The sequence below is a fragment of the Lytechinus variegatus genome, chromosome 6 (assembly GCF_018143015.1).
Source record: "Lytechinus variegatus isolate NC3 chromosome 6, Lvar_3.0, whole genome shotgun sequence".
Classification (NCBI taxonomy): Eukaryota; Metazoa; Echinodermata; class Echinoidea; order Temnopleuroida; family Toxopneustidae; genus Lytechinus; species Lytechinus variegatus.
The window spans coordinates 23,395,763-23,416,037 of record NC_054745.1 but is presented as its reverse complement, the minus strand read 5'-3'; the positions used below and the strand labels follow the sequence as shown (position 1 = coordinate 23,416,037).

The window sequence follows — 20,275 nt, the reverse complement described above, 5'->3', positions numbered from 1 at the left end:
TGAATAAAAAAAGTTATATATATATATATATATATATATATATATATATATATATATACCGTATATATTTTAAGGAACAGGTCTCGCGCATATAAAAGAAACACTCCATCTCCCTTTATAGCGGAAGGGATGGAGCTGAAATCATCAGTTTTCCCCAACGAGTCAACGTAAGAAAAGTTCACAAGATGATTTGTCATTGTTTGTAGTCCTAATGAAAATGCTGAAATCCGAATCCAAGGGATAAAATAAAAGTTTTACTCACCTTACGCATAGGAGTAGCATTTATAAATTGTGACATAACTAGTCGTTCTGAAATTTTTGTCTCGCCTGAATAACAAGATTATAGGCGCCGCTTTTCCGACGTTACGTGAATAAGGTCAGAGGTCATTTAGATTTAATGAACTAAGACCATGTTGGGGAAATCAACATCGAAATCTTAAAGGGATGGTCCGGGATGAAAATATTTATATCTAAATAAATGAAGTAAAATTCACAGAGCAAAATACCGAAAATTTCCTCAAAATCGGATAACAAATAACGAAGTTATTGATTTTAAAGATTTGCATTACTTCGGTGGAACAGTTCTAGACATGTCTTCATTAATATTCAATAGGTGGGCTCATGATGTCATATTCCCACTTGCTCTTTTGTATCTTATTACATTGAATTAGGTTTATTAAAAAAAATTATGCCAAGAACTAAAATAATTGGCATGACATCTGACTAAGTGCATTAAATATTTATTGCCACAGCTTATTTCATCATAATGGAGACACATCATTTACACATGTGTATGAAAAAATGAAAGAATTATGATTTCACGTATTAACATAAGAAAAAAGAAAGTTGGGATGTGACATCATCAGCCCACCTAATAAATATTCGTGACGACGTGCATATGACTGTTTTCACAAAATTCCATAACTTCGGTATTTGTTATCCGATTTTGATGATAATTTTCAATATGTGCTTTGTGAATTTTACTCTATTTTCTTAGATATAAATATTTTCAGCCTGGACCATGCCTTTAACCTAAGGTCACGTGTTTGAAATGTTTTCTTAATTTGGAAAGTAAATAGGCCTAGTTCATGAAACTTGGAAAAATGGGTATTAAAGTACTACTGAACATCCTGTACGATTTATTTTAGATTACATGACTAAAGTCAAAGGTCATATAGGGTCGTTGAACTTTGGCCGTGTTGGGGGTAATTGTTGGATTGCCATCGTAACTTTAACGTTTTTGGATATAGATCGTGAAATGTGGACATAGGGGTAATCATCTACCACAGCCTGACCATCTTGCACAAGTTTTATGTGACATGATCAAGGTTAAACGTCATTTGATGTCTGTGAACGTATCATTATGTAATATTTGATAATTGTTCCCAAAGTCAGCACTGCTGCTTCATTGAATTGCGAAATGCAGGCGACACTGCCAGAGACATCCCATTTGTTACTACATCGTACGGTAGCGTTGCTAGTTATAATCCAATCTTGGATTTAAACACACAGAATTTTACATAAGAACACACGTTCCAGTATTATAGATTTTCGTTTTCAATCAACCAAAGAAAGATATTGCAACTTTACTACAAATCCGAGCCTAGTTTTTGAATCATTCTATTATCTTCAAACATTCTTATACACTATTTTTGTCCTGTCAGGTATTACAAGTACATTAAATGGAGCTGTATAAAAAAAATCATTTCTTAAAAGAGTTGGATTTCCTGATTTCATTAATGTAACGCAATACACCCTTGAATGACACGGGTGTAAATAAGCACAAAATGAATATAAGATGAATAGTTAAAAAAAAGGCGAATAGCGTGAGTTTCTTATCTAAAAATCTCGGATAATACATCATGCATTAAAAGGCCTATGTTGAAAACCACTAATGTTTATTATATATATCTCATTCCAGAATATTCCATAAAATATGTACGTCCGATCCCTTTATATATGGACCTTCATGAAATTTCTGTATCTCATAACTTGTTCTTATAACAGTCTGTAATGTTTTCAAAGGACCATGCCATGGTCAGTTTATAAAGTGAAGTCAGACTTGAGAAAAAATGGGGGTCGGACATACGAAAAGGTTTGTCATTTCATGGAATTGCCCAACAGAGTGTTTGGTCCAGAATAGTGCAGAGATAAGGATTATGGTTTATGAGCTTTGGAAGTTAAGTTTCAATGTATATCGGAGCAATGGTCATGGAACTGATTCTACAACACAGCAACATCGGGCCCGTTGCAGAAAAAATGTGATCAATCGCAAGCCGAAGCATCAGTACAAAGAGTTACGATTGATCCGATCAATCGCAACTATGGACGTTTAAAATATTTTCTAGCTGTGATGCATATTCATGCATTCATTGTTTTCTTGAAAATTCACTGCGCTTCTCTTTGCATAGAAAGGACATTGTGCAAATTTTTCGTAGAAAAAATTATGACACTGATGGATTTCCATAGAGTTACGAGTGATCGGATCAATCGTAACTCTTTGTACAACAGGGCCCAGATCTTCAAATCTTCATATTACGGTCTACAATATACACAATGCCCGCATAAAAAAGTATTCGGATGTTGCTTAACAATGCAGCACCCCCTCTTCCAAGTGCCGTGTGGTATATAACTGCAAAATATTCTGAGACATCCAATTTTTTTTTGTGCAAATGGTTCTAACAGCGTCTTTTACCTTCTACCGACAGTAAAGAGTATTATGGTATCTTCCTTGTGAACATTCGGGAACATTAAAATATTAATGGAAACAGGCGAGAATAAAATTGCATACAAGTATAAGCAATGGTTTTGTTTTATCCCATCGAAAGCCCCCCCCCCCCACACACACACACAAACACACAGAAAAGGGTTAATAAAAATAGAATGCGAGATAGAGAGGGGAAAGAGACAAAGAATTAGAGGCAGAAAGAGAGAGAAAGAATGGAAAGGATATTAGGAAAGACATACATTTTTGTAGGTTCATTGAAATGAGAGTAAATCAAACATTATCAATAAACGCATGTGAATATGACTTTATGTTTACATATTTATGGTTATTGACGTTTCCGTTTCGCCTCCATTGCCTATTGTTTATTGGAACAATAGTTTTTTTCCAAGCACTTCCCCCTCACATAGCTCCAAAATGATGGTTGTCAATAATTCTAATATTCTCTTTATCTTGATCATGTAGATGATGAACAATGCTTTGCAATTAAGGCATTTTAAGGAATAGCGAAGAGTAATTGATGAAGGTTAGCCCATGCCGCACGCTCTTTTGTTACAAAGAGTCTAAAATCATTAGAATGATAACTCTGCGACCTCATTTCTATATATCCATTGTTTTCGCCATCGTCAGAATTATTGTTTTTGTTTGCGTGTGTGTGTGTTCGTGGTTTTCACGAACAAATCAACATGGCTCCGTTACACAAAGATTAGCGATCAATCGCTAAATGAACTGGCCAATCAAGATCAACGTTACACGCGCATTTGTCGCAAAATACTGACTAGAAACCAACCAGAAGTGTTCTTTCATATTTGCTATTCATCGCAAACCTTTGTGTTACGGAGCCCTGGTGTATCTATTTAATGGGGAGGGGGTGAATGTGTGTGTGCTCGTGAGGAAGCGTAAGTATAGGTGATGAAGTGCAGTAGAGAAAATTTACAGTTACCCTGCGGTCTCAAAAGTAACACTTCTAGTTTATCACTGCCACATTTTACGAACAAGCAATCTTGGACTAGAGGAGGCTCGTCCAGCACATGTGGAAAAGCTCTATCTTATACATGTATACTTTCCTCAGCAAGTAGTAACTGAAGTGACGGTTTACAGTTGTATAAACTACAATTCAGACGCCTTTGGTTCGGCCAGGTATACCAGGTTTTCATCTGATCTGCAAACTGCCAGCATTAGTTTGTTCTTAATATGGATGGTTTTCTCGGTCTCCATACCACGTTAGCAAACATCAAATAGACAACGTTGGGCTATTAACCTTCAAAAGGGATCCACCCTGATCAAATATATTCTTACTTATGTTTTTTCTAGATAGCTGGCAGCAGAAGTATTATTCTTAACAGCTTTGTATCAAAACCAATCATGAATGTTTTCATCCTCCTTTCACATGTTGGAGAGTCATTTATTACCGAGTAGTCCTGAAGTGACGATTTCCTCACATTAGATACTGCTTTTCGCCTGAAGGCGCGTTCCTCTAAACGAAAATTTTACATGTTAATGAAAATATTATTACATAACTATCTTATTTCAATAATTGAGGAGGAACCACATACCACACACGTGGAAACATATAACGAGAGTTACGGAGAGCTGAACATGATGGAAAAGTGGGCTGTTCTTTTAATCTTTGGAGTAACTTTCTTTGGAAAAGAACTGCAGGCAATGGAGGGCCAGGGGCCTTCTACAACTGCTAGACCAATTGATGGGCAAGAAAGTAGTACTGGACAAAGCTCATCAGATGGAGCGACGTTCGGTGACCAGGTTAGAGATAATGCTGAGACTGATAACCGTGAAGGTGGCCAGACTAATGGCCAAACGACGGAAGGGACAAACGATGGAGGAGGAGATCCGACGGACGTCCAGACTGCTCAAACTACCGTCCAAGCTGGTAATCAGACGGGTGACCAAGCAGGTAGTCAGACAGGTGACCAAGCAGGTAGTCAGACAGATGACCAAACGGGGGAAGGAAGCGGTGACCAAATGGATGGCCAAACGGATGACACTACAGATGAACAAACTGGTGATCAAACAAATGACCAAACGGGCGACAAAACTGGGGACCGAATGGGTGATCAATCTGGGGACGAAATGGGTGATCAAACGGGGGACCAAACTGGTAATCGAACGGGGGACCAAACTGGTGTCGAAACTGATAGCCAAGCTGTTAACCAAACGAATGGTCAAATGGGTGACAAAATGGGTGATCAAACTGGCGACCAAACTGGTGATAAAACGGATGGTCAAACAGAAGACCAAACCGGTGACGAAACTGGTTATCAAACGGGTAACCACACTTATACCCCAGCAAATAATCAAACGGGCGAACAAACTGGTGACAATATAAATGGTCAAGCGGGTGAACAAATGGGTGGTCAAACCGGTGATGAATCAGGTGACCAACCGGACGACCAAACAAATGACCATACTGGTGATCAAACAGGTGACCTAACGGGAGACCAAGACGGCCAGACTGGTAACAAAACAGATGGCCAAACTGGTGACCAAACGGAGGGCCAGCATAGAGATCAAACAGATGAACAGACGGGCGAACAAGCCAATGAACAAATTGGTGACCAAAGTCGTGACGAATCTGTTGATCCATCAGGTGACCAAACATTTGATCAAATTGGGAACCAAACAGAAGTCCATAAAGGTGACCAAACAGGTGACCAAACAGGTGACCAAACAGATCAAACTGATGATGACCATACAGATTTCCAAACGGGTAACCAAACAAATAGCCAAACGGGTGACAAAACGGGTGATCAAACCGGTGATCCAACGAGTGATCAAATGGGTAACCAAACTGATGTCCAAACGGGTGATCAAACAGAAGGTCAAACTGCTGACCAAAGTGGGAACCAAACAGACGTCCATAAAGGTGACCAAACGGGTGACCAAACTGATGATGACCATACAGATTTCCAAACGGGCAACCAAACAAATAGCCAAATGGGTGACAAAACAGGTGGTCAAACGGGTGACCAAACTGGGGACCAAACAGGTGACCAAACGGGTGATCAAACACATGACAAACCGGGTGACCAAACAGATGGCCAAACAGGGGAGCAAACAGACAGCCAAACGGGTGACAAAACGGGAGATCAAACCGGTGATCCAACAAGTGATCAAACGGACGACAATACAGATGTCCAAACGGGTGTTCAAACCAATGGCGAAACTGGTGATCCAGCAGATGACCAAACAGCCGACCAAACTGGTGATCAAACAGGTGGCCAAACAGGCGACCAAACAGATGAACAAACAGATGACCAAATACATGACAAACCAGATGTGCAAAGGGGTAACAAAACTGTCGATGAGACTGGTGACCAAAATGATGAACAAATAAACGGCCAAGCAGGCGACCAAACGGATGGCCAGGAAGAAGGGACTGGTGAAGAGACGGGTGATGGCAATAATCCCGAAACAGTGAGCCAGGACAATGATCAAACAGGTGGCCATATGGGTGGCGAAACCGGGGATAGAGAAGACGATTTAGACCATGGACAAGAACATGGCAATGTCAACGAGGAAACGACCGATAAAACAAATAATCAAACGAGCTCCGATGACCAAGGAAACGGTCAGACTGAAGAGGAGACAGGTGAACAGGAAGATGCCCAAGGAAATCAAAATGGTGAACAAGCCGGTGATCAAACTCATGATCAGACAGATGAAGAGGAAAGGGATGGTGGGAACGTCCACACAGGAGACCAAACGGATGACGATGCGGGTGGACAAGCAGGGGACGGAACAAAAGACGCCGAGCAGGAGGATGGAGATAACCCGAAGGATGAACAAACAAATGATCAGACAGATGACCAACAAGAGGAAGGAGTAAACACGGAAACTGGCGATCAGAGCCATACCCATGAAAATCTAACTGAAAGTCATAATCGCGACGAAGATTTCGAGGACGAGTCTGGTCCCCGTAAGTAATGGCTACTTATAAGTTTGTTACTAATATGATTGTACGTGTGCATTTTTAACACTCGTGGTTTTTAAGCGTAAATTCAGATGCTATCTGATGTCAGATAGGTCGTGCGCTTTATAAGATTAACAAAGAAGTCTGCTCATTCTCCTAAATACTTGTCAAACTTCTGCTAATTATGTGCACAAAATATAACATAAATAGGCCTTTACTATAGGGTTTAGAAATTCAATTCTTGCATAACTAGGCTACGGGCATATATGAATCTTTTATAACTATCCTCAAGGAATACCCTCGATCGCAATGCTCTCTCAAATTATCTGAATTACATTGATTTTGAACCAAAGCAATATGACGGTTAAAATCGAGAACAGGTTCAAATATATTGGATAGAGAAATGTGTGTGTGTGAGAGAGAGAGAAGGGGGGGGGGCGGTTCCTTTGACGATAGTTATTCTCGGTTATCGTGGCTATAATGCTTCGTTGATATGCGGACATTCGGTTATCCGGTTATCATGGTTATACGCTTCGTTAATATGGCGGAAGTGTCCAAAAACATTATAATTACATATATATATATATATATATATATATATATATATATATATATATATATATATATATATATATATATATGTATATATATATATATACATATATTTTTCTTTGTTTATAACATTGATTAGAGTTCACTAACCGCCATTTCACACTGTAAAAAAAAATCGTTATTTAAATGGGCTTGACCCCACTAGTATTCTTTTTCATTGATCAAAGATATACTTAAATTAAATAATTATTGCAGGGAACCCATACTAACACGCTTTGCTTTCCAGTGGGTTTGTTTTGTTCATTTCTGTATATCATATTTTTGTGTTCTGCTTTACATTGTAACCTTTGTTACATTTTGGAATGAAAAAGAATAAATGCAATAATTCAATCAATGATAATTCCAGTGAGAAATAAGGCTATTGACGAATTTTTAGCACGTGTGAAACCAAACTAGGACATGATTAGAATCGCGAACGCTAATCACAATCACGAATTCAAATTCTCTTCCGGAGGTGGATTCCAGTTAAGAGTCACTCAAATTACGGTACGAATTCTGCGTGTGAAAGGCTTGACCTCCAAAACATATTGGAGGGGGGGGGGGACGGATCTCAAGTGACCGTTCAAGCACTTAATCCGTAGATAATACAATGCTCATCATAGTTTGTATTTGCGATGCAGTGCTTTGATTGCCAAGTCACCAAAGGTAGATACCGCCTTCGCTCTGGAATTCGAATTCAAATCACAGTTTTCGAGTGAGCGTGGGAAAGGTTCGATGATTGTAAAAAAAGAATTGCACTCATTTTTACGATGATGATCCAAGATTCACGCCTAAAAAGCCCCAAATCGTCTCTTTTTTTACTTTTGATATCAAACTTTTCCGATGATATACTATACGCGAGGGTAGAACAGATAATTCATCCGACCATTTGCCGCTTTTGCCCTTTTCTTTTCAAAATTGAACAATGATAGATTATATTTTAAGATAGATTATTATCATAATTCACATACACATTGAAATGTATATTTATCAAATGTATATGATTTCCACCACTGCTAAAATAATTAAATCGATCTATGGTTTCGTGGCGCATATGCATTATATTTTAAGAAATGGATGTTAAAATAAAAAGATTCCATCTATATCTGTCCAATGGCTCAACGTTAAGGACAAGGAATTGATCTAAGCTGATTTATGGGTATTCAAAGGGGGAAAAAGAAACAAGTAGAATAAAGACTGTTCAACATGAACTACAACGGTCAACGTGCAATCGACCACTGCAATTTTCATTGACTTTGTGATATCTTACGACTCAATAATCTGCCAGTAGTTGCAGTGGGAATAGATGAAGAGCGTGATGATGGTAGAATTGTATTTCTGACTTCTCATGCTTTCCCCTTTTATTTTTTCTTTCTCATCGCGGTCGTGTCAATATTGCCAAGACCAATAATACCATGGTTACGTGTAAACAACGAGCAGGAAATCGATGCTCGCTTGATGTTTGACGAGATTGATCGCGAATGGAAAATTAACCCATTTTTATTAATATCAGTATAGGACGGGAATTATACTTTTAAAAGTCCTTCAAATTCTGAAGGTATAGCATTATATATTGATAATGAGTTTAATGGCAAATGATTCAATTGTTTGGGGTTTTATTTTATTTATCCTTCTATTATTACTTTTTGTTGTTTTTTTCCAAAGGAAATCTTAGGGATGTGAATTGATATTTCTCACTTATTGACTCCTAGATTTGTATTGATAAACAAACATATGATAAGGAAATAAACAAATGACACAACAAAGGACAGTTTAAAAGTAGTCTACAAACCAACTAGATTGAAAAGATTTTAGAAGCAAACAGAGACCTATATATTGTATAGGAATTCTTAAAATGATAGAGAAATTTGAGGTTTAGAAATATTTTTCCATTATTCTAAAACAATGCAATAATATGCAGATCCTACATTTTATGGCTTACTCACACTTAGATTTAGCACGTGTATTGTGAAAGGGATCGATAATAAATTCATATTGTATACTTCTTCACCAATTAACCGTCTGCCTATTGAAAATTAATCTTTGGGAAAGCGAGATGATTCGGTAGTCTGCGGGTATATTAAAGAGGGCATTCAGAATACCTATAAAAAGAATGTTAACCTATCAACTACTAGATTCTTCACATAAGTTTTCTACAGGGCAGATTTGGTTCCATTGATGTATACGTTAATAACCACTGTATATTGGTAGTTAGGATGCCCCTCAAATGATGGACTTTTAGTCAATGATTCGTACTATTGACTAGTTCATGTTTTTGAGGTGGTGACGGTTTATCAGATATAACGATCCAAATCGCTATCTTATAAACCAAGTCTAATACACATCACTTTGACCTGGCATACGAATAATTGCATTGCACCAATTATTACATTTATAGCTTACCAAAAACCTTAGATCTATCCCAAAGAAACCGCATTCGTGTAAATATTGCCCATATGTATTGTTTGTAGCAAAATCATGATGCTATTATTGCCCCCATTGTCCCAAGAATGATCAATTATTTATGACCAATGCCGTTCTCCTTTGTACTGAAACAAGGCGTGCGACATCAGGTTATTGTTTGAGAATGCAAGGTTCGTGCAACAATATTATATGTAAGAGTCAAATAATAGTACATTTTTATCATTTTCTCCCTGTTCTTAATTTTCTTATTTTTTCAAATAATTTATGCTTTATTTGTTATATATATATATATATATATATATATATATATATATATATATATATATATATATATATATATATATATCAAAAGGTTGAGTAAATGCCGTGGACATAAAATCGTAGATTTAAAAAGGTGCATAGCTCTCAAATATGTATATATATATATATATATATACAACCGAGGAATGTGCGACTACCTTGAGAATTAGGGGAAACATTCAAGATTAAAAAATCAAGTGAGAAAGAAAGAGTAAACAAAGCAGAAAAGATAGCATACATATATATATAGTATATATATGTATGTTATCTTTTCTGCTTTGTTTACTCTTTCTTTCTCACTTTATTTTTTAATCTTAAATTGTTTCCCCTAATTCTCAAGGTAGTCGCATTCCTCGGTTGTTTATTTAATACCTCTGTTTACCCCTAAACATGTATTTCGAAGGAAGTAGCTCTGTATATTCTTCCCTTTTTATAATTTCTTTTCAATACCGTATGCTAATGAAGTGAAATGAGAATGCTAGTGGCTTGTGTGTAAGCTAAGGACTTTTTATATCAACGTGCGTAAACGATACCCCTATGATTATGTAGTTCGTTGATTTAGACGTCCAAGTTAAGCATATAATCTTAGTTGTGCCTTAATTGACTGTCATGAAAGTATTTTCGAAATTTAATCAGAGGATGTTCCACCGAGATTTAAGTATCACAAAAAAGAAAGACATTTACTTTGTCCGTTGCGTTGATATACAGAGCATATTTTTTTAAAATAAATGCACGGGGAATACACGGACCAGTTCTTTCACTTACCTCCTCGTTTCCGTTTTACGTTTTTTTTTCTTTAAAAACGGACACCTGTCCTCAGTGGCCGCTAGATGTGTCTCCCTATGGTGGCCTTAATAGACAGGGTTTTGATAATACAGTATAAAATGATGGTAATCATGAGCACGTGATTAAAATAATAAGTATATATATATATATGACATATTTTCATTATTCTACACAGTGAAAATACTGAATAATTTTTTTATCCAACGTTGTTTGATATATGAAACTTGCATCGGTTGGTTAAAAGTTCTAACAAGTGTTTAAAATGTTAAAAAAACAGACTAAAATCTCTAAAATTAAATTCTCAAATAATTTGAGAGTGGTTGTTTAAACTGCTAAACAGTTACAGTAAGGTTCATATATTAAAACATCGAATTTACTGTGTATAGTCTCTGGCTGAACTCCCTTTTGCAGTATATCGACTTCCAAGACTTGTCTTGGATGAACATATGTTCACACTCTCCTATGATGAGGAATGCACCCCGTTCAGACTCACTTACACGATTCCCATGCCGCAAGAGGGCGCCCAACAAACCGATGGCACTGAGGAGGAAGAGGAAGCTGAAAGCGAAAGGGGAGGCGATGGTGAAACCAGGGAGGTGATTAGTTACGACGATTTCGGTGCGTTCAGACGGGCGGAGCAATCACTACCGGAGATGCCATTTCTACTCAATGGAAAACAGGGTAATTTAGTACAGTTTCGTCTTTATAACTTAATAACTGCAGGTATCCACAGAGCGAACATTATTATCTACACACAGTTTTTAGGCATTTAATCGTTACGTGTACACAAGTATTTGCATTTTTCTTTCGAATGAGAGTAGATGTGCCATTTTTTTTAATTGATTTTGATGTCAGGTTTAACTTAATAGACCATGGTCTTTGTGCTAAAATTATGGGAAGCCAAACATGTCAAAATTGTGTTTACATTGAATGCTTCTAACGTTCATTTTGCTTTTTAATGATTCCTTAGAATCCTTAACAGTGAAAACAAAGTATCTAATGGACCCTTCCTAAAAAGTTTAAGAATATTTTGAGAGGCAAATGGGCTGATACATTCATTTCTACTGCTATAGATTCACGTAACATTTGGCTTTCCACTGTTAACCCACAACTAAACCAGAATTTTAAGTTAAACCTGACTTCAGAATATTCAACGGTGTATGTTAAAGTTTGTTTTATACAACTCCCAATAATGTACTGCAATCTGATTGGTCCAAATCGGATCACAGGATATTCAGCGAATTGCACTATTGCATCCAAAATGCACTATCCTGCACTCTGACGTCATACCAAAAGTACTATCCTGCACTCTGACGTCAGAGTTCAGGATAGTGCGAGGTCTGGAATTATCTAGAATTATCAAGAATTTAGATCAAATACAGCATTTGGGGCAACTCAATAACATGGGGGAGGAGGGGATTGTAAAAAAAAACATGCATTCTTGAGCAAAGAGGACCTGAATAATGAACTCTGTGCTCGACTCGCCAAATTGATTTACCGCACTCGGTCCTGTGGGCCTCGGTGCGGTGTATCCATTGGCTCTTCTCACACATCGTTCATTATTTGGCCCTGCATGCATACGCTTACGTGCATTATTTGTATACTATCCCTTTATCTTTTTAACAGCCAAACTGGCCAAAGGAAGTAGCAATATGATTAGAATCGACAACACGAATTTTACCACCAATAGAGAACTTGTAATTTCTGGGAAATTCTGCGGATTGGGATCGCGGTTGCTGTTGCTGTGCCCGACCATTGATGGTCGCTCCAGAATTCGCACCGATGATGCACCTTCGGGAAAATGCCACAACATATCCGTATTTGTCGAGGCTCCCATCATTTCTAGCGCTCGATTGACCAATGAAGGTAAGTTAGTATATGTTTTAAAATTGTAAGTGAAACCTGAAGCTTCCATAAGATGCGTCTTATTTTGCAACAATTACCGCATGTTCCGAAGGTGTGTTTCCCTTTTAAAAAGTTAAAAAATGCAAGCAACGATTACAAAAGCCCTGTAATTAGCGCACATTTCCCCTTTATTGGAGGACTACATATGAATATCTATAATTTATCCTTATTTTTGCTACAGTTACCGCATGTTCCAAAGGTGTCATCTCCCTTTAAAAAAACCAACAACAAATAAATAAGTTGCAGAAAGGATTACATTAAACCAGTAGTCATGATGATGTTATAAGTATAATTTATCATTATTCAATTAAGACACCACCAGCTCCTACATTGCATATTCATGAGGACATGCATGGAACAGTTTCATCGAAATGATGCAGCTCTTGAAAACGTCGTTACCTTGTTTTTCCTTTTCCGACTTGGATTTTTTTTTCCAGCGATTAGTTCTTCTGATTTCATGTATAGTCACATGACTTTCAACCAGGAGAACCCCTATAACAATTACAAACTTATATCGAAACCAGAATTAATATTCCAGCTCTCTACTAAAAAGACAAAATTCCAGGCGCATCAGCATCATGTTTCATATATAACATTATGAGTCATATATATAATGCCATGAACTCTACAGGGAATTTGAGACAAAATTGCATGATCCAGTACCTTTCATGAATAATCTTAATCGAATCCAAATTTTTGCTGCAATTCTACAATTGATAAATCAGAGTAAGCTATAGCAAATCGCTTTACGTTCTTTATGGTAAGTGGCAGATTACCATCTTGGACCCCCAAATAAAATTTGCAATCTATCAAAAGTTTATACCGACAAGTACAACTCAGTAGACTTAGCTCGACGCTGCCATTTCAAGTTTTGCACACGTGCGCATTATTGTGTGTGTGTGGGTGAGGGGGGGGGGCAATGCCTGTGTAGGTATGTGAGGTGGCAATGTGTTATGATCTGTTTGTGTGTGGATGGATGCGTGTGCGCGCTTGTTCGTTTATGTTCTATGTATTTTTACTTTTGTGAAATATTGAATATCGTTGGTTTTCACGTGCAAATTTTGCGTGTGAGGGCTCGCCTATGCGTGAGCGTGTGCTTACAAGTGCGTGCCATTATATATAGATGTTGTTATTTCTTCGTTGCCTTTTATTTCCATTTTATTTTGTAATCTTTCAGGCGATGGAATCATCATCTTTTTCAACAAGAATGTGGCTATCAAGGATCTTCGAAAGTGTTCGAGCATTTTCGACAAACCTACCATCAATCATTTGGGTGAAAACGCTGTGTGCAAATGGAAAGACGGGAAGAACTTGATTGTTGGTCTGGGATGTGATGCAACCATCACCACAGGTAAGTAGATAATATCTGCACCACCCTCAACTCTTTTTTCGCTCAGTCCTATCCCACTTGGTCTCCGTTTACTTCGTTAGCAACTACTTCTTCTGGGGCCTGTTGCAGAAAGCGTTGCGTTTAAACGCAATTCAAAATATCAAACGCAAGTCCTGAATGCGGGTCCTTCATTGGCTGAATATTAAGTTGCGAAATATATTTTTTGAGTTGCATTTGATCTCAACTCTTTCTGCAACGGCCCCTGGTAGCCAAATGGTCTAGTTGCCCTTAAAGGCATTTGTTTAACATTGATTTGACTTTAAAAAATATGATCCACGATTGATTCAATTGATCATAACTCAATGGAAATCCACAGTGTCATAATTTGTAAATTGTTCTGTTTTTTGCAAACAAAGGTAAACGCATCATATTGTCAGGAAAACGATTAATTTACAAATATACATTCTATCTAAACAACATTTTGAGCAAATGTGCATTTTAGATGTTGACGTTGCAAGCCGTCCATAGTTGTGATGGATCTGATCAGTCGCAACTCCTTGTAAAACGGGGCCCTGGCCATTACACCAAACGACATGCAGCTATTGGACCAAGTGTAGTGTAAACGGAACGCCGATTGATTGCAGAACAAATTGGTTCGGTCCTTGCAAAAATAGACCATTTGAAAAGTAAACTAAGCCTCCAACTCCCTCTCTTTTTCTCTCCCAATTTCCATCAATCTCATTTTCACACACTCTTTCCTTGTCTCGATCCCCTTTTCCTCTTACTTCATCTCCATGAAATATTCCCTTTCTTTTCCTTATGTTTCTTTCACCTTTCTACTAGCGTAAAAATCGTTTCCCCTTTCGCCAAAATACAGATTCTAGTTCGTGCCTGTTTCTGCCTTACTACTTCTATTGAAATGCTTGCAGAAGAATCACGAGTTGGATCTGTTTAGATAATAATCTTATGAGTTACCATATGTTAGCGACATTTGTTGTCGGTTACATTACTGCCTCTTTTTGTTCTTTGCAGGAAGCAGCATCACTCTTAAGCCTGATAGGATCAAAGCTGCTAGGAGTCTTTTCTCCCATACTGCTTCCGGCACCGTCAATGTGCTGGCTCCGAACGACCCCAAGCCCCCAAAGGCTGTTATAGACGGTAGACCGAAGGTTCCCGCTTGTGGACAGTTCGCCCTCTCCGGTCGACCTTCGACAGGTGGCCGGTCATGTGGTTTAACATACGAGTGGGCACTAGTGAGTCCGACGGAGGATGTCGATTCTAGGCTGACAGATAAGATTCAAGAAGCTAACGGTAATTATCAAAATACACTGGGGAAACACTAAAGAGTGTTAAAATGGGAGCTAACTGAATAACTCACACAGTTTGTAGACTATCATTGGCTGTGATCTACAAAAAGCTAGTTTCAAATTACATTTTTCGAGATAACTATATTGATAATACAAATAATTCATATCTTATAATCATATTTGAGAAACTAAATGTCTTTGAAAGGATAGCAATTTTTGGTAAATATCAAATGCACTGAGTACTGAATAAGCATGTTATCAAAATGTGAGAATACCACCGTATCCAGAATGTTGTATCATGGGTTAGAAACTAACCAGATTTGGGTATTTGTGCACTTGAGGTGGTACTGGTAAGTCAGATACGAACCAATAGCGCCATCTCGAGTCCTCAACTACTCATACCTGGCCAGTTTCGTGACCCATAATGCTAGTGTAGTCTAGAAATGTAGACCCAATTTAATGATAAAATGCTAATTAACTACTCAATACATTTACACCGCAGTAATTATGTTACCAAGTAGCAAAAAATTGCTTTTCCTCTCAAAATATTTTAGCTTACCTTTACAAATAAAATTGTAGATCGATTTGTTCTCTTAACTGATATCTGTAAACGTATATTCTAAGACTATGTATTCATATAACAGTTAATGAGAGACTACACACATTTCATCCCTCCCCTTTAAGATTGCTGTTCCGTATGTGCTTTAAAGCTTGGACTGTGGTGTGTGTTTTATATAATATCTATGTGCATAAAAACTACCCAGGAGAGAAATGAACAAGTTAGCCAAAGACGTGAAGATACTTAGGAGCGTATACGTTCGTAATTCCGAAGCTTCGTTATTCCGAAGGTTCGTTATTCTGAAGGTTCGTTTATCCGAAAACGAAATGATGTTCATTGTTCATTTCGTTTTCAGACTAACGAACCTTCGGAATTACGAGCCTCATTTCGTTTTCGGATTAACGAACCTTCGGAATTGCGACTCTCATTTCGTTTTCGGATTAACGAACCTTCGGAATTACGCCACAAATGTTCGGATTAACGAACCGTTTTTCCATTTCGGAATAACGACATCACGATATAGGAAATTTACGTGTTTCGGAATTACGAACCTTCGAAATAAAGATCCTTCGGAATTGCGAAGTGTAACCATTTAGGAGACGTCTGACGCTGAAAAATCATAATTCAGATTTGATCATATTCTATGCTTTCATCTTTGTCATTTCCAAACAGATGCTAATAATGACCGGATGGTCTCCACTACCGAGGCCTTGCCAGAGGTAAACCCGTACACATTTAGGTTGACCGTGACCAATAAGCTCGGGCTGTCTAACTCTACTGAATTCACCATACGCAAGAGCAATGTCCCAGAGCCGTGGTTAGAAATTCAAAAGAATGGTAACATAAAAGGCACCAAAGTTTCGGCGAATAAGAAGTGAGTATTTCCATGCCAATGCATGCAAGGTTCTCAGGACCAAGGACGAGATTTTTTACGAAGCAAATGCTTTTCTATAGGGCATATTTCTATTTGAATACGGATGCTACTTTAGTGCCAAAGTTATTGCCAAATGTAAATGATTGTTATTGCTATAATCAGAGAAGAACCTTCATAACTAAGTTTAAAAAAAAGAAAGAATGCAAATCTTGTTTAATTCATGAACAATTTGAGACACTATCAAGATCATGTGACGCAACCCAGTTGGGCAGTGATAAAACTCGTGGCCCAATAGACATGATTGCATATGCGAATTTCATGCTACATTTCTTTGCTTCATAGAAATAAGAAATGGTTATGAATCCGTATATATTAAAAGGAGGGTGACACGACAATTGCTCCTGCGACAATTGCTCCGGTCTTAATATCTCAGAAGGCATAGAACTAGAGTGAGGATAGTAATAGAGTTTTTGGTTCAGAGCGATGTAAAGATTAGGATTAGGGTTTATTTTGTGTTGGAGGTTGGGTTTTTATGTTTCGCTTAATGTGCAGACTTTCCATCGGAGCAATTGTCGCCGGAGCAAATGTCATGGAACCTAAGAGGAGAGCATAGGCACGTTCGTTGTTACACCTCAACAAAGTGAGGTATTGATGGTGTACAATAGTAACCCTGCCAGCTATTTTACTCCGGCATCAAATTGTTGCTGTTTGTTCATCACCTCAACACATTACGGTGTTATTACACCACATGTGGTCGCTTTTTCCTTTTCTCTGTTTGGTGTTATGTTTAATCTCTGGGTGCCATTACAACACATCAGGGTGGGATTCTCTAGCGACGCAAACGTGTGTAAGTTTGAACACCCAGGTTGTTACAATCTATACTTTTCCTCATCATAGGTTTGGCCTTATTGCCCAATTTACCTTTGAACAAGGAACTGGATGTGAAAAGCTTGTCGCCTCACGTGCTGAATACCAGTGGTCCGTTGAAGGGGTTGAGTTCGATGAGGACGCCCTCCGTAAGAGAGGACTTCGCTTCCTACCAAGTAATCTAGGTAAGTTGTCAAATGGAATTTTTTAACGGGTGAATCCATGCCGTGGAAATCGGAAAACAGCTCATGTTAGGAACAAACAGATGCCCCAAATAATCTGCTGCTCTACAAAATACTATCGAATTTACGATATTATCAATAGCCGCTGAAATGTGTTCGGATATGTGCAGTTGTGTGTACAGCGACTTGCAAAAAGTCTAGTAATTTTCCGTCACCTTTCGTGATTTTATTTCTTTTCTTTTCAACAAACTTAATTCAGTGCAACCTCAATCATTTATCGCACAGATCAAATGTAATTTCAAATCATACCAAACTCTAGGATTTTTTTCCATTTAAACGCAATTTCTGTTTCCCTTACTTCCCATATTGATGTTGATTCATGGTAAGCAAGATCACGCATTTTATTGTTTTATCATGATGTTTATTCTTAAAATATACACACGGCGTTTTATCATCAACTTGCGCAGTTGGTGCATCGGAAATCACTGCAACTGTAACGGTGACCTACGGGAGTCCAACCGACCAGAAAACGAAGTCCGCTTCAGTGACGCTGACTGTCGTAAAGGCGCCGCTCAGAGCACGCATCAAGGGCGGCGATAGTATCACCGTTGGGACGGCTTCGGACTCAGTCGATCTAGATTGTTCATTTTCAAACGATCCAAGCTACCAAGGGGATGAGCCCGATCCCGGCCTTGATTTCCGGTGGGGATGTTGGGATGTAAGTTTGCCTATTCATGATGTTATCAATAATAAAAACAACAACAATGGTGATAATAATAACAATAATGATATAACAATGTTTATAATAACAACAACAACAATAACGATAACATGATAATGATGACGATTGTAATCGTTATGGGCATTCATAGAGGTGCCGTGGCCGAGTGGTCTAAGGCGCCTGGCTAAACATGGAAAGGCCGGGGTTCGATCCCCGGCACCTATGCCCGTGAGCAAGCCATTTATTCTACAATGCTCTTATCCTGCTTACAAATAAATGGAAATGCTATGTGCATTATTGGTAACTTGTGGTGTGCACTTGTTTAAAAAAAAATATATTGAGCAATCTATCAGTATCTACAAATAAAATACTCTGAAGCACGCTAAGAAGGTTACCTAAGCTTAAACACGATCTGCCTTCAAGGGCTGAGTGCATTCAATGAATTGACCATGTTAGGTACACATACACCTCACCTGGGTTGAGTGCAGCCCAATGCTGTTAAATATCTTGCCGAAGCAAAGCACGCCATGGTGTTGTTTCGAACTGTGCCCTTTTGATTGAAAGTCGGAAGCCTTAGGTATGTGACCAGCAACCCCAAACAAAGTCGCTAGGGAAAGATCTCTATGAATATATATATATATATATATATATATATATATATATATATATATATATATATATATATATATATATATATAGTAAATAGTGGTAGTAAAATACGAGCTGTGATTGGCTGGATTGGTACCACGTGACCTCCCTTCAAAAAGTTATATTGTACATATGTACAATATAACTTTCAATTTTTGGATGGCAAAACCCGTGTTAAATGAATGGGGAGAATGTCGATTAATTTGTTTTCAATCGATATATTTGTATATCGATTTCCCAAAGTAGCATTTTTATAATTTCCGATAGCAGATAGAAATACAAATTTACGTGGTTTAACCCCTTGCAGCAGACGACAAATTGAACATCGTGTTCAATTGGAATTTCACAAATATAAGGTAAGAAGAACGTATGCCATCTAGATCTAGACTGTGGTAAAATCCATGATGGGGGGCTTAGATTGAGGGATCTATTTACTATAATAAATAGTGAACGTTCTATCATACAATATTACTGGACTATATGAACTCCAAATATAAAATTATCCCTCGTGCAAGCCTATTTCACCTCGGCCTTCGGCCTCGGTGAAATAAACCTGCACTCGGGATAATTTTATATTTGTCGTACATATAATCCAGTATATTGTACAATAGATTGTACACTATTTATATAATATAATAGTAATATAGCCTTTAAAAGGGAAAAATGATAATAATAATTATACTTGCTTATATAGCGCATAATACTCACTTTGTCAGAAGTCTCTAAGCGCTCTATACAGTATATGCAGCATAATTACCCTGGCTTCAGCAGTGCAGCTGTTACGCGCGCTGCGTTTCAAGGAATAAATTCCTGCCAGGTACCCATTTACTTCACCTGAGTTGAGTGCAGCACAGTGTGGATCTATTTCTTGCTGAAGGAAATTACGCCATGGTTGGGATTCGAACCCATGACACTCTGTTTCAAAGTCCGGAGACCAATCCACTGGGCCACAACGCTCCACTGGGGGGATAGGGGGAAGCTCATCTGAAAACGTGGTTGTTGTTTTTTTCATTCTGTCAAAATTTGAATTTTTAAAGTTTAAAAGGCAAGATGCGCGGCCTTTTGTTACCCTATTTGACCTTCGAAGTTTTGTCAAGATTGCGCAAGTACAAAATTTCATTTTCG

General features: G+C 37.9%; 1 protein-coding gene across 2 annotated transcripts in view; it reads left to right on the top strand.

Annotated features, from left to right (window-relative positions):
* The window catches only part of LOC121417241, a 53,643-nt gene that overhangs the window by 18,953 nt on the left and 14,415 nt on the right, over positions 1–20,275 (top strand). The window contains exons 1-8 of one of the 2 annotated variants that reach the window (XM_041610876.1): positions 4,297–6,662; positions 11,169–11,438; positions 12,384–12,623; positions 13,840–14,013; positions 15,025–15,303; positions 16,531–16,732; positions 17,630–17,784; positions 18,249–18,499. In XM_041610876.1, coding sequence (XP_041466810.1) covers positions 4,325–6,662; positions 11,169–11,438; positions 12,384–12,623; positions 13,840–14,013; positions 15,025–15,303; positions 16,531–16,732; positions 17,630–17,784; positions 18,249–18,499 — 3,909 coding nt within the window. In that variant the 5' untranslated portion in view covers positions 4,297–4,324. Of the gene's footprint in view, positions 1–4,296; positions 6,663–11,168; positions 11,439–12,383; positions 12,624–13,839; positions 14,014–15,024; positions 15,304–16,530; positions 16,733–17,629; positions 17,785–18,248; positions 18,500–20,275 lie in introns of those variants that run through there. The other variant, XM_041610875.1, reaches the window with a different exon arrangement.